We start from the raw sequence: 14,368 nt of genomic DNA, 5'->3' as shown, positions 1-14,368 counted from the left end.
ACTATTTTAACAGCTGGAAACGCTGCATGAAGTATGCTGGCGTAAATCAACTCAGTTCACGTCCTCGTGTATTTTCAAAACTAGAAACCAGTGCATTAATTTCTGTTGGGGGAAGTATGTGAAATGACTGTCAGTGAAATACAATTAAACCTCTTTCATCTTACCCCTGGGTACTCGTGCTTCACTGTAAATATCTGTCTTGTCAATTTTGAAAAAAAAAAAATCATCTGCCTTTGTGTCTTTAGAGATCCTGTATTTCGTTATTCCACCGGTTGCAGAAGGCTAGTGGTGAGGGAGCTGGCCTCACTACGAGGGGAGGGGGGTGTCCGATTCTCGATCCCGGCGCTCTGTCAAACCTATGAAGTTTGAATATAGAAACTGACTGTCCCCTTGCGAAGCACCCGGTATCATGAATAAACCTCACGGGTTTTTCGGATATGACCTTTAAAACGGAGATCCCGGGTCATGGTAGAAGTCTTTTAAACAACGACTTCGAGCGCCATACATAGAAAGGTTTGTGGAATTTCACTGAAAGCTATTTCATCTTGTTTCTTTCAGATGTGCGGCGAAACGAGGGAGCTGGAACAAAAGATACCAAGGTTTCCATGGATACAACGATGAAGATTTCTACCCTTATCTTTAAACCTGATATGGACATGATGTAGATGAATTAGATCACCAACTGAATGCTTAAAACACTTACCAAATTGTTTGTTTTTACTCTGAAACCTGACACAATTCAGCTCTTAATAATCTGTTCAATAATTCACCGGTACCAGTTTTTTTTATACCCTATTTGCCGTCTGTAGAAATGAATCTCAAAAATAATTAAACACATGTTCTCATATTCTTCCACACACATGTATGGCGTAGTTGAACTCTTTTCGGTCATGTATCCAATACAACAAATAAACACTGTGAATGCATGTTGTGTCTTTATTTGATGTTTCATGTTTAATATCTATTTGTTTACAAGTTGAAAGAAACCCTGACTATAACATATATTACATGGCTACTTTTCACCAGTATAATGTTTGTATGAACATAATGCTAAAAGTAACTGGTCCCCCCCCCCCCCCCCCCCCGATGTTTCAATTAAATTTGGAATCAGAATTTCACACTAAACTTCTGACATCATTCAATATAACTTCGCGGGAAGGGAAAGCTAAGTTATTCGTATCCTATCTACCAGTGTTTATCAGTCCTCCATGCTCTACTAAATTATCTTGGAGGGTTTATCTAGTACTGACATGTGCACATGACGTCCTGGTCAATATTGGAGACGTCCTTGTCAATATTGAAGGCGTCCTGGTTAATATTGGAGACGGGTCTTCTACAGTTATGGTTTACTGATCTAGTTTCTGGAGGTCCGTGTTTGCCGTCTTGTTTATTTATAGGATTTTACAAATTGAGCACTGTTGAGTGTTTGTTAACTCCCCTTTTAACATTTATGTCTTGTACTGAATTTTGAAGAAATACACGACGATGACGTGACGCAGACTTATTCTAATCTGACAAATAAACAATTGAATTATATGAACGACATAGTTGAAATTGATCTAAGCCAAGTATGATGAGGAAGACTCGTTATCATGATCGATATTTAGCGAGTGTTATATCGTTATTTAAATTCAGAATTGAGAAATGAATAGAAATGATCACAGTAAATATTACGAAAGCAAAGCTATAGATACATCGTCTACAAGAGATTTGACGTTAAATTATGTTACGCAGTGTATCACTATGGAAATAAGTGTTAGTCTAGATTGTAAATTCAAAATTTGGCTTGTGGATGCTACATGTAAAAAAAAATATCTCCAAAATAAAAAGTGTTTCCTCAAAGGACAGATTTAATGATATATTTTCTAAAGTTTGTCAGAAAACAATCAGTGGTATTTGAATTATATTCTAGGTCACTACGATTATTCATAGGGAATGGTCGTCTGTTTTTTTGTTGTTGTTTTTTGGGGGTTTTTTAAAAAAAATAGTCAACTTGTTTCCTGTAAGAAAATTACCATTTTCATGAAATTTTGTATGACATATTTTAGGGGTTAGGAAAACTGAAATTGTAAATTCTATAACATCATCCCTGTTTGGGGGTTTAAAATCTTTTAAAAAATAATGTAATTTGTAAAAATCGCATGCTTTACTCAGGGGCATCACGCACACAAACTGTGTATAGTCTGTACCAAAATTGTTAAATCCATGGCTGTTGAGTTAGGGGTTCTGGTGCGAGGACGGGCATTAAAGTTCCAATCTGAAAGTACAGTAACTTCTTAACTCCCGGACATCAAACAAAAATACTGGACATCAAACAAAAGTACTGAGTACATAAAGAGAAAAAGAAGCCTTGACAAGAAATGTGAAACTCATTCTCCCCGATCCAGGGGTTCTGGTGCTAGGGTAGGACGTTGTTACTCACATAGAGAAAAATGCATTATTTCTTTATAACACAATTTTACTACTAGACATCAAACAATAAAACTTAAGTACATAATGCTACGAAGAGAGAAGTCTTTACCACACTTGTGAAAATCATGGCTCCTGGGTCAGGAAATATGTTGTTAGGGCGGGGATTTAAAGCTAGCATACAGAAGTATGCTATTTCTCAGGGCTATATATAGATCATCTATGGGGGATAAAGCTTCGAATTTTGAAGAATCTTCTCATGTTCACTCCTGAGCATACTGATATCAACTTGAGTTCTGAATAATATCCACTGCAAATGAAATTCAGCTGGTAGATATCACTATGCCTGTTAATGACCATTCTATGTCTTTCGCTCTACTTGTATATAGGCGACACCGCTGTGATAAAGAGACTTTAGAAGTTATACTTGACACAAACGTAGCCTATGACCTGATAGTATTTAAAGGGAACGATTTGAGCTGAAAATTTTCAAATTTTATTTTTCCATTTTTAATGCTTAGAATGCTTAACTAAGGTATTTCTAATGGTCAACAAAAAATTGAATGTCAGTTGTCAAGGTACATGAGATATAAAGTGCCCACAATTCTCTGTTATGTAAACAAGGCTCGTGTCATGTTTTTGTTTACGTAGGTTATATATACTAATAAAAGTTCGTTTTAAGTAGATTTTTCAATTTACGAGTTAATTCTGAATATAATTAGATATATTCTAGTGTTTAGCACATCTCATTTTGTTTTAAACATGCTATTTTCTATTCAGCAATACATGTATATATGTAAACAAAGACATGGCACGAGCCTTGTTTACATAACAAAGACTTGTATCTTGCATGTAACTAAAAAACTTATGTTCAAATTTTGGTTGACCATTAGAAATACTTTAGTTAAGCAATGCAAACAAATAAATGAAAAAATAGAATTTGAAAAATTTCAGTTCAAATTGTGTTCATGCCCCTTTCATGATTGATCCCAAAATTTAAAACCCACTCCGTTCTTCGAATTTGAAAGATACACACGTTGCATCATCAACATGTTTACTAACTTTGACTGCGAATTACTCCGTTCACCTGAGGAAGATAGTAAGGAAAGGCAAAGATAACGAACAATGATCAATCTCAAAACTCCTATGAGGAATATACGAAATAAAGAGCTGGGCAAATACAGACCCCTGGCCATACCACAGGTGGGGTCAGGTGCCTAGGAGGAGTAAGCATCCCCTTTTGACTGGTCAATCCCGCCGTGAGCCCTATATCTTGATCTTGTAAACGTAGTAATGCGTACTCAAAATCAGTGTGTAAAGAACGGCATAACAATTTGTATGGAATACGTCAGACAGCATTTGACTCAATGACATGTTGTATCAGCAAACTAACGACCACAGAATTTACAAAATGCTGATTTTAAACTTGACTGTTGAACCCCTGAATGTAGCGGGGTTTGATATTTGTTTGTTATCATACTATCACACGTGATACACAATAGTGTTGTTTAATCTAAAGGAAGATTTACATGCATCATAAGGAGCGCAGTTTATTGTTGGTGGTCTCCTACCCTAGGATGGGTACCGGGTTTGGAGCGTTTCCGGTTACTATCGGGAAAAGGTGATGTTTCCCTGTTGTTGTTGTGGAGGTGGTTGTGGAGGGTGGTGTAGTAAGACTATGACGGCAATCATAGCTGAGGGAACACACCTCAAGATCAAACCTCCTGTCCCTAAAATATAGATGTAAACAAACAAACAAAAAGAAAAGAAAAACCCAACAAAGAATCCCGAAAATTATACTACATTCGTGTGATACAAACTTTTAGGCTAAACAATTTCCAAATTTTTGCAAAATAAAGTTTGAAGTTTGTGAATGTTTCCATTTAGCGAACACACACAATTATAGTATATAACTTCTCTATTTAACGTGATAAGACTGTGGGTAACAAGTTTATCATACACATGCACTCACACATACACCAAGGGCTTACTCATGTGCGTTATTGTGAAAGCTAACAATTCCTCTAATGAACTGGTTTGGCGGAACCACGTAATTAAGGTGTCCTTCTAATCCATTCAGCCACCCCGTGTATTTACAGTTATACACGCACGTCACTGTGTAGGATAAAATATAAAACCTTAACGGTAGGGTATGTAATCCCCGTTCTTTGATCACTCTGCTGATCTATATACTATAATAATTATACATCTACGGTACATTTGTAGAGAAAGTTTTGATTCAAAGTGGAGTCGTTAGAATGTAAATATATGCAGATTTGGAAACAAAAATTCAAATGAAAACTTTCGTCAATTTCTTGGCATGTCATTCTGGTCCTTGGAAGGTGAGTTAACACAAAACAAAGTTACAAAATTTCTATATATTTTTGTGTCAAATTGAAAGCTTGTTCTCAAGGTTTTCCTCAATAAATTCCTATATAAAACTATTAAGGACCAATCTTGTGTAGGACACGTTTTCATTATACTGGGGTGCTCAATATACATTGTATGGGGGTGTTTGTATATTGTGTTCACAAACCTGTCTAGAAAAAACTATCAAAGGATGTAATTCAGGGTTACATTGCTGCATCATGGTTTCATAATTTGGTTTTTGCTTTACACGAGTGACCTATCACGGATCTGTTTTAATATCTGATCTTGAATTTGTCGATATGACTCTACCCTAAAATGTACATTGTATATTTATCATTGTCTAATTATCTCTAAGGATGTGTGTTGAGAGAAGTCTTAGATTAATCACATTTGAATTTTCTCAACGAAATAAGTTTCGTTGATTTTTTTTCTGGGGTGTGGAAAAGAATAAAATGTGAAAAATAAACGAACAGCGACGAAAGAGACAAACGGACGGACAGACAGAGAAACAGACAGTTAAAGACATAGACGTCTAGCTAGACTTAAACAGACTTGCAATTGGAAAATGCAGACGAGCCTTCAGAAACTAGAAGAACGTAATGACATAATAGATGTCTACTCACGCGAAATATTACAACATCGAAATTCAAACTTCCTATCTTCGTAAGCATCGTCATGAGAGCTTCCTATTCCGTTGACAATTCCACCAGCGGGACATTGGAACACCAAAGGTTCATCCATCACATTCACGTAATCTGTACCCCCCAAAAAAATTAGTGGATCATAAACATATATGTACTCGCTTATGCTAAATTATAACGAAATGTCGCTGGTTTTGAAACTAAGCAGTGTTATTTTAGATATTACAGCTTTCGGAACCTATCACAAATAAGCCCTGCCTTTAGCTAATAACAAACCGCTGTAAGGTTCAAATTGGTGACCTTTCACTTTTGTATCAAAATCAAGATTCAGAAGAAGTATGCTCCTGTGAGTATACCGCTATGTGTAGAACTTTTACTAGTTTCGGAGATTTAATCTAAAAATACAGCCAGTCATTAGGGGGAATGCTGTCTGATGTGTTTTATGCCAATTGTTAACCCGTTCTTTGTATGCTAATTTTATGTACGGATTAGTCTGTTTAACTGATCAAGTTATAGGGCTTATGGTAGGTGTGACCGGTCAATTGGATATGCTAACGCCTTCTAGGCACCCCGTCCCACCGTTGGTGTGTCCAGGGGCATGTGTTTGTCCCAATCTTAATGTTGTATTCTTTATACGAATTATCATATTGATCGCTGTTCATTATCTTTTTATCTGCACTCGCATGTTGTTTCTGTGCATAAAGTGAAAATGATTATACCTGTCCATGCACAGGAGGAATGTAGTAGAGAGGAGCTGGGGGTACAGCGGAGATTGAACTTCCGGTCGTTGTGAGATTTACTGAATACACTCTCTAACCCTGTTAGGTACTGGTCCTTAGGACATTGAAAGTGAAAGGTTTGGTCATAATCGTTCACCCAAGACCAGTAAGAGATGCAGCCTTCCAACAACAGAACCAGAGGGAAAATGATTGCTACAATATAAAATCGACTTCTGCAGCTGTCCAGCACAAAATAGTGTTGGTATTAAATGAATTCCACGACAGGAGAAGCCTTTCAATGAAATGTATTGAAGTTATTAGTTAGTGGTCATTGAGTTATATCTACGTCATCAATTAGAGGTCGATTAGAATTAAAGTCATAAGTTTTTGGTTTGTGAGACATCAGTTTAAAAGCCATTTGGGAGTGGTTTAAGAGTTGTACTCAAGCCTATAATTGTTGTGTATGAGTTCTATAAAAGTAGTTAGTGGTCGATGACTGAAGTTCCTCATTGACAATATCTTCGTAGTCATTGGTGATCAGGTCTTCCAACAGTCTGTTGGAAGACCCATGCGCACGAATTGTGCGCTTTTATTAGCTGAACTGTTTTTATATTCTAACGAATTAGAACAGTTCAGAAGCTTCTACATGTGAATAAAAAATCTCTTGCAGTGGCCTTCAACTCAACATTTAGATATCTCGACGACGTTTTATCTATTAACAATAATCATTTTCATTTATATTTCGATTCGATATATCCCAGTGAATTTAAATTAAAATCACTACAGAGTCTTCCACATATTCTTCATACTTGGATAAATTGAGCATAGGTGTTAAGGCAAACTAACAATTCAACTTTATGACAAACGGGATGACATCAGCTTCCCCATCGCCAACTTGCATGTTGTTTGTCTCTCAACTGATTCAATACGCAAGATCTTGTTCTTTCTATGTTAAGAATTTAAATCAAGGCAGGCTACTGACAAATAAGTTGATGTTACAGAGGGGTTAACAGTCTCGTATAAAGTCAGCATTTCGCATTTTCTATGGTCGTTATAACGATCTGATTGACAGATACAATCTGTCATTGGGTCGAATGCTATCTCGCGTGTTTCATACCAGTTGTTAGGGCGTTCTCTACATGAAAAGGTGAAGATAGCGAACAGTGATCAATCTCATAACTCCTATAAGGAGATATACTTAATGATTTTGACTACAGATAACTCCGTTTACCTGATCAAGATATTGGGGTCAAGACGGGTGTGGCCGGTCTACACGTGATGCTCACTCTTCCTTGGCACGTGCACCTGATCCCGCCTCTGGTGTGTACAGGACCCGTGTTAGCACTAATCATACTATTGTATTCTTGATATGATTTATTACATTGATCACTGTTTTTAATCTTCACGTTTTCACTCATTAGAATGAAATGCTTTCTGACATTAGAATAGGAGTAAAATTCCATTCATTTCATCATTCATACAATGCTAAAAAATATTTTAGATTAGCTGTGCATTTTCATCGATGCATCTACCTTTTATATACGCCTATGTTCTTGACATACAACTTTAGTGGTCTACGAGTTGTACCTAAGCCAGAGATCAATGAAGTGTACCTAAGAGTGTTCGATGAGTTGTACTGGAGTCATTAGTCAAAGATCGATTAAATCTTCCCAAGAGTGTTCGATGAGTTGTACTGAAGTATTAAGTTAAAGATCGATGAAGTGTACCTAAGAGTGTTCGATGCGTTGTACTGAAGTCATAAGTCAAAGATCGATGAAGTCTTCCTAAGAATGTTCGATGAGTTGTACTTAGTAGTGGTCTATGATTTACCTCTGCCTTAACGTTACCTGTATTTTTCATGATAAGACTGTAATTCTTTTTATTAACAATTATGAATAAAACAATTCAAAAATGTTTTAGAAATATTTAACATTAATGTACGCTCTTCTTTGATAAGGTACGTAGGTGGTAAAATTGTCCAAACGGAAAAATAATAATAGTTCCACATAGAAATATAATTATACCAACATACCTAGCATCGAAGTCGTATAAAGCGTGCAAGAAAATATGAAATCAAAGTGTCATGCAAAAACAAAATTGTCCACCATTTATAATTGAAGTATCCCTGAAATCTGAATAATGTCAGTTGTTTTAAGAGATAGATAATATCTATACCTGTGACAGTCGTTCTTTTCATGCTGTATATACAGAGAGCTTAATCATCTGTCCAGTGCAGTAGACAAACGACTTATCAGAGCGGTGAATGTAATATCAAATTAATGTTGGAGATATGTCTGCTTTGAAAACGAATCTGCTACGGTCATCTGCCATTTGGTTACTTGACACATTTCAATACACGCGAAAATGCACGAGGAAGACTTTTTATCTTAAAGGTATATGTGCCGTATTAAACAGTAGTTTGTTCGATGTTAAAAACCAGACCAAAATTTTGTCAGTATGATAAACAATGAAAAATAATACGATTAGACAATTTTTTAACAAATATGGGTATTTTAAATGACATTTATGGTGGATGTGGGGAAGTACGCGAGAAAAATATTATTAGAAACACCATGTGAGATGAGCGTTTCGTTTACAGTATGAACACATGTAGTCGTCCTGAATTGCGATTTCATATTAAACATGAAATATTGCTCAAAGTGGTTCTATCTACCTGTTTCCGTCTGACTGTCTTTTATCGCTGAATGTGTCCCGCTAACAGCCTGCAGGCCGTCCATGCTTTCGCGTTGCCATGAAATTGTTGACTTTCAAAATTCGGGATTCAAAAATTCAACATCAATCACAGGATTCTAATTAAACGTCAACCGCACGATGCAAATTCAACGTCAACGGCACGATTCAAATTAAGCATCAACCACAGGATTCAAAATTCACCGTCAACCACCAACTACACTATTCAAAAAATCCCTTGGGGATCCAGGTTAGAACTGGTCCTTAGCACACCTTGCTTGTCGTAAGAGACTACTAAATGGGGGCGATCCTTCGGATAAGACCGCAAAAACCGAGGTCCCGTGTCACAACAGGTGTTGCACGATAAAGATCCCTCCCTGTTCAAAGGCCGTAAGCGCCGAGCACAGGTCTAAATTTTGCATCCCTTCACCGGCAGTGGTGACATCTCCATATGAGCGAAAGATTCTCGAGAGGGACGTTCAACAATATTAAATCAATCAATCAAAATTCAGCGTCAACCACAGGATTCAAATTCAACGTCAACCACAGGACTGAAATTCAACACAAGCTTAAGAATATCAGTAAAACTGATGGATGTTCCCTGAACTGCATTTAACCAATGAACTTCTTCATATGACGAATGAACTGCGCAATGATTAATTACTGTTGAAATACTGTCGAAATGGAGGTTTTTAAAATTATATGCAAGGTATATGTTGGGTGACTTTGACTTTAACAAAATTACCTTGAGAGACCTTGGTCCAAAAGATCAATAACTGTTGAATTATTGTTGATTGATTGATTGTATATTGTTTAAAGCTCCTCTCGACAATGTTTCACTGATATGGAGACGTCACCATTGCCGGTGATGGGCTGCAAAATTTAGGCCTATGCACGGCGCTTACGACCTGTGAGCAGGGAGGGATCTTTATTGTGCCACACCTGCTGTGACTTCGGTTTTTGCGGTTTCATCCGAATGACCCACAGGCACTTGTTTCTGTAAATAACTTATGACCTCTGTATACTAATAATAATACAAGGTACCTAGCTTCAAATGACACCGAATGGCCTCCTGAGAATGTCGGACTTTTGAGCTTCCAGGGAATATCTTATGTAAATGTACTTATTACCGTTCTCTTGTATAATCATTCAACTAAAGAACCATGTTGGCATGACTGCATTCATTGCCTATTATCGCCGAAAACTACAACAAAACATGGGTCTACAGCTCGATTTTCCGTTTTATACCACGAAGTGGTACCGCACAGATTCGTTGTGTTGAAAAATAAAGTCTCATTGTTTTATCATCACAATAAATTGATATGATTTTTATGAACAAAAAAAATCTTGAAAATATTGCTTTGTTAACAAAATAAGAATTTTGAATTGAAGACGCTGTACGCTATTTTTAGTTACTGGGAAAAAAAACCCAAAGCTGTTCGTACGTTTTGGGATTTTACATGTCGTCAGAAGATAGAAGCTAAGACTTCCCGAGTGGAGATTTAAAAAATATTTTCGTGTCGGAATCATTTCATGAAATTATGACTTACTGTAAACACAACTTATGAAAAACATTTCTGCCAATTGCATGTTTCATGCCTGCAGATTTATGGAAAGTCAGTGAAAATACAGATCAAAGATTATTTGGAAGTATGCAAAATAGAGCAAGGAAAGTTTTTAGTGATGTGTTATTGACTTTGTAGTATTATTGATGTGACGAGTACCTGTTTTTACATTGAAGTCTTAAGAAACCCTAACAATGTTTTTCGGAAGGGACTGGCCCACCATCTTAATTAATTGACAATGAACATTGCCTGTTATTTGCATATATGCAAATGAAGATATATTGCGACCCCCCCCCCCCCCCCCCCCCACACACACACACACTAGGTTCTGAAGATCTTTATCATGACTATTATATTTTTATTATTGCCTGTCAGGAAATTTAAACAAGCCATGTGTAACTTCCAACTTCTCTGGCGCCCCCCTCCCCCGCATACCTAATTTTACGAATCTGTGCCGACAAGGAAAAATTCACTCGCAACTGAATTACGGACACCATTAGCCCCCATTTTGATTTTTGGGCGGTGATTATTTCTTCGAAATTTATGTAATCGTGAACACACTTATTGAAAGCCTTATACTGTTTATAATAAGTATATTTTAGTATACCAGTCCAGTAGAAGGCCAATCTCTTAAAGCTTATAAAAAGCGTGAAACGACTACATTAATCGAAATTGAGATGAGACAGTCAAGGAATCCACACATTTTGGGGAAGTTGTCACCGCAAAAAAAATAATAAATAAATAACAGAATGGGGGGGGGGGGGGTAGTTGTAGGGGGTGGGGGGGGGTGGGGGGGGTGGAGCCCCCTTTATTTTTTGTAGCATTTCCCCCCTAACGTTAGTAACTAAATAATATAAAATAAGATCAATTGTGGTCAATGGTCACTATTAAAACCATCCTTTTGCCTGTTATTTTAAATTCATCTCTGATTCTTCATCTTTCTATAAATAACTCAAAAGAATTCCAAACGTAATTTTAGAAGACCGTGCTAGCCAGTCAAAATCGTGCACGTATTCTGCGCGGTATCAGTACAAATCGAGCTGTAGACCCATGTTTTGTTGCAGATTTCGACGATAAGAGGCAATGAATGCAGTCATGTCATACATGTCATACATGGTTTTTTAGTTGAATGATTGTACAATAGAACGGTAATAAATACATTCGCATCGCATATTCCCTGGAAGCTCAAAAGGCCGACATTCTCGGGGGATGCCATTCGGTGTCATTTGAAGCTAGGTACCTTGTGTCATTATTAGTATAAAGAGGTCGCAAGTTATTTACAGAAACAAGTGCCTGTGGAATTACCGCCCCATTTAGTCCCCGCTTACGATAAGCAAGGGGTACTGAGGACCTATTCTAACCCGGATCCCCACCGGATGAATTATTATTGAAATGAAGGAATTATTGTTGAAATGAAGGAATTATTGTTGAAATGAAGGTTTATCCATATACAAAGTATTATGTTCTGAGTGACCTTGACCTTTTCCAAAATAACCTTGGGTGATCTTTGTCTAATAGCCATTTGCCTGTTACGAGTTGGTGAGATATATGATCAATGCCTGTTCAAAAACTGTAAATAAGGAACTTTTTCCTTATACAGGGTATATGTTATGAGTGACCTTGACCTTTCCAAAATTACCTTGGTCCAAAAGTTCCCTGTCCCAAGGAATATTTTTGATCAATTATGATAGGTTTAGGAGATGGGAGCTTTTATATAAAAAAAAAATTAAATCAATTTCTGATGAAAAGTTTGGAAGAGATGAGCTCGGACGAACTAGCTGCAATAATGTAGCCCAATCCGATTTTTTTATTCTGACGTTTTCGGGATAGGGCTACAATTCCATAGGATCTCCGTAATGGTGCAAAATGATTTTATGAATAACCGATAATAAGCTCCCAAACTTTGTGCTCGGGCATGTCTAATAAGGGTGTTTTTCATTAAACATCATGTGCAGCATGAAAATTTTTTCGTCTGCTCCGCCATGCTTGTTATCGCGAGATCTCGTAGGTGGATCTACTGAAAAACCTAAACGTTGACAATATGCGCGAAAATGTAGTTACTCGAGCCACTCTGAATCATTTGGTTGCAGAAAGAATTTACACTATCTGCTGTTTGTTTTTTAACTTTATATTAAATCTAAACCTTTTTAATAGTTTATCACGACGAAATAGCTTTCTCCTCCGTATTTGTCCATTGATGTAAATACTACCTTATATGGCATATGCAAATAACTTGACAATCGGAAATTGAAACTTCCGTACATCAAACATGGCGCACAAATATGAATTGAGAATTTGGAATATATCGAAATTGTTGAAAACGGTAGAATAGAGCCTCGTAAATCGTAAGTTGCAGGTTGTAAATTTGTATATTGACTAAGAAACAGAATATCATTTTATTTACGTAAAGAAAGTCGGCAAATGTTTAGAATGATCGAAAATGTTGCAGGAGGAAATCACTCCCGCATTTGCACCATTACGGATATCCTAAGGAGTTGTAGCCCCACCCACCCCAAAAAAATCGAAGAGGGCTACATTATTGCAGCTAGGACGAACGGACATGACAGCGACTAGATGTTCCCCGAAGATTTTCGGGAAGCATAAAAAAGCATATGATTCGACTTCAATGTAAACCACACAATTCAAATTCAACGTCATCCTCACCACTATAATTATGCAAAAACCATACAAGTTCAGCAATAACAAAAACAAACAAACAACAAAAATAACAAACAAAACAGAAACCCCACAAGATTCAAATTCAACGTCAACCACACGATTCAACGTCAATAATACGATTCAAACTTATGACTGAGGCTAGAAGCACGGGTTTAAAGTATGCATCAGGGGCGGATCCAGGAATTGCGGTTACGGGGGGCGTCACTTTATGAGGCAGTGGGTCCAGGGCGAAGCCCCCGGAAGCTCCTGGGTTTTACAGATTTTATGGGGCTTGAAATATTTCTCCTATTAAGTCATTTGTACTATTTTCTATCATTTTTTAAAGGTGAAATTAATAAAATGACCCAAATTTTAAGGGTTTTTTGGAAAAAATTAAGTTCTCCCAATAAAGTAATTCAAGAAATCAAAAGACTTTGTAATTTATTTCTCCGGGAGTGGAAGAAATTATTGCTTCTTTATCGTTTAGTACATTTTCCGAAACAAGATACCGCGATTTACCTTAAATTTGAAAATTTGCGCCCCCTCTAAATCCGCCACTGTGTAATGCTCGATTCTGGCAATATGGTATTGGAGAAGTGAAAAGGACGAAAAAAGTATTTATTATAGCGATTTTCATAATTCGTAATAGAAATACCCTGTGGCCATACATCACTTCGTTATCTGCACTTTTCACATGATACTATAAGAACATGATGCATTCGTAAATTTGTAATAAAAATGTAGATCAATATGATATCAGGCTGCTTTAATCAACCGTCAACCCGCGCATAAGTCTGGCATCCTAGTAATTCATTTCTTCAATGTAAAATGTTTGATAGTAAATTGTTTGAGTCTCTTTTGCCAATCAGGCTGCTCCCAGACGATGTGTTCGGGTAGAACACCAACGTTAATGGCTGAGTTTGGCCCTGGTGGTTCAGAGACGACGGTGCCGTGAGTATAGATCCGGAAAACAGATGTGTAACAGTTGATGGGAATCCGTCACAGGTATCCGAAATTTTGCAAATGTCGTACTTAAACAACCTATCTCTGCAAATGATATTCAAATTCAATACATGTTTTTCATAGAAACGCATCGTCGTTGACAAAGTAACTTGTTGGCGCACATTTCGTAAGGTCCTGTACTCAACATAGTATTTGCAGTCAACCTGCAGATGATAAAGTAGATCACCCTTACTCAACTTAGATTTTAGAAATTACTTTTTTCGGTCGAGACAACTCCTGTTGTAGATGAAGAACCACACAGTTAGATTATAGTTTAATTTGCTAAGATCTTTAGCAGTGACGGTTCTTTAAC

General features: G+C 37.0%; 1 protein-coding gene and 1 long non-coding RNA gene across 4 annotated transcripts in view; one reads left to right on the top strand and one right to left on the bottom strand.

Annotated features, from left to right (window-relative positions):
* LOC125648389 (uncharacterized) overlaps positions 1–927 on the top strand; it is a 35,311-nt gene extending 34,384 nt beyond the window's left edge. Inside the window, exon 4 of the long non-coding RNA XR_007360286.2 lies at positions 559–927. This is a non-coding gene — a long non-coding RNA (uncharacterized LOC125648389). The remainder of the gene's footprint in view (positions 1–558) is intronic.
* A 2,974-nt stretch (positions 928–3,901) lies between these two features.
* Positions 3,902–8,395, bottom strand: LOC125647736 (hemagglutinin/amebocyte aggregation factor-like). Of its 3 annotated transcripts, none has more exons than XM_048874532.2 (5): positions 8,315–8,395; positions 6,140–6,352; positions 5,403–5,534; positions 4,401–4,524; positions 3,902–4,139 (listed from the first exon to the last, which is right to left on the bottom strand). In XM_048874532.2, exons 1-5 carry the CDS (start codon positions 8,334–8,336, stop codon positions 3,977–3,979), a joined length of 654 nt encoding a protein of 217 aa, XP_048730489.2. In that variant the 5' UTR covers positions 8,337–8,395; the 3' UTR covers positions 3,902–3,976. The 3 variants fall into 3 exon arrangements, with proteins under 3 accessions (XP_048730489.2, XP_048730490.2, XP_055995942.1); XM_048874533.2 differs by lacking the exon at positions 8,315–8,395 and adding an exon at positions 8,172–8,257; XM_056139967.1 differs by lacking the exon at positions 4,401–4,524.
* Positions 8,396–14,368: the final 5,973 nt, after the last annotated feature.

Source organism: Ostrea edulis, chromosome 6, assembly GCF_947568905.1.
Source record: "Ostrea edulis chromosome 6, xbOstEdul1.1, whole genome shotgun sequence".
NCBI lineage: Eukaryota > Metazoa > Mollusca > Bivalvia > Ostreida > Ostreidae > Ostrea > Ostrea edulis.
The sequence above is the reverse complement of the archived record's forward strand: the minus strand, read 5'-3'. Positions and strand labels throughout refer to the sequence as shown.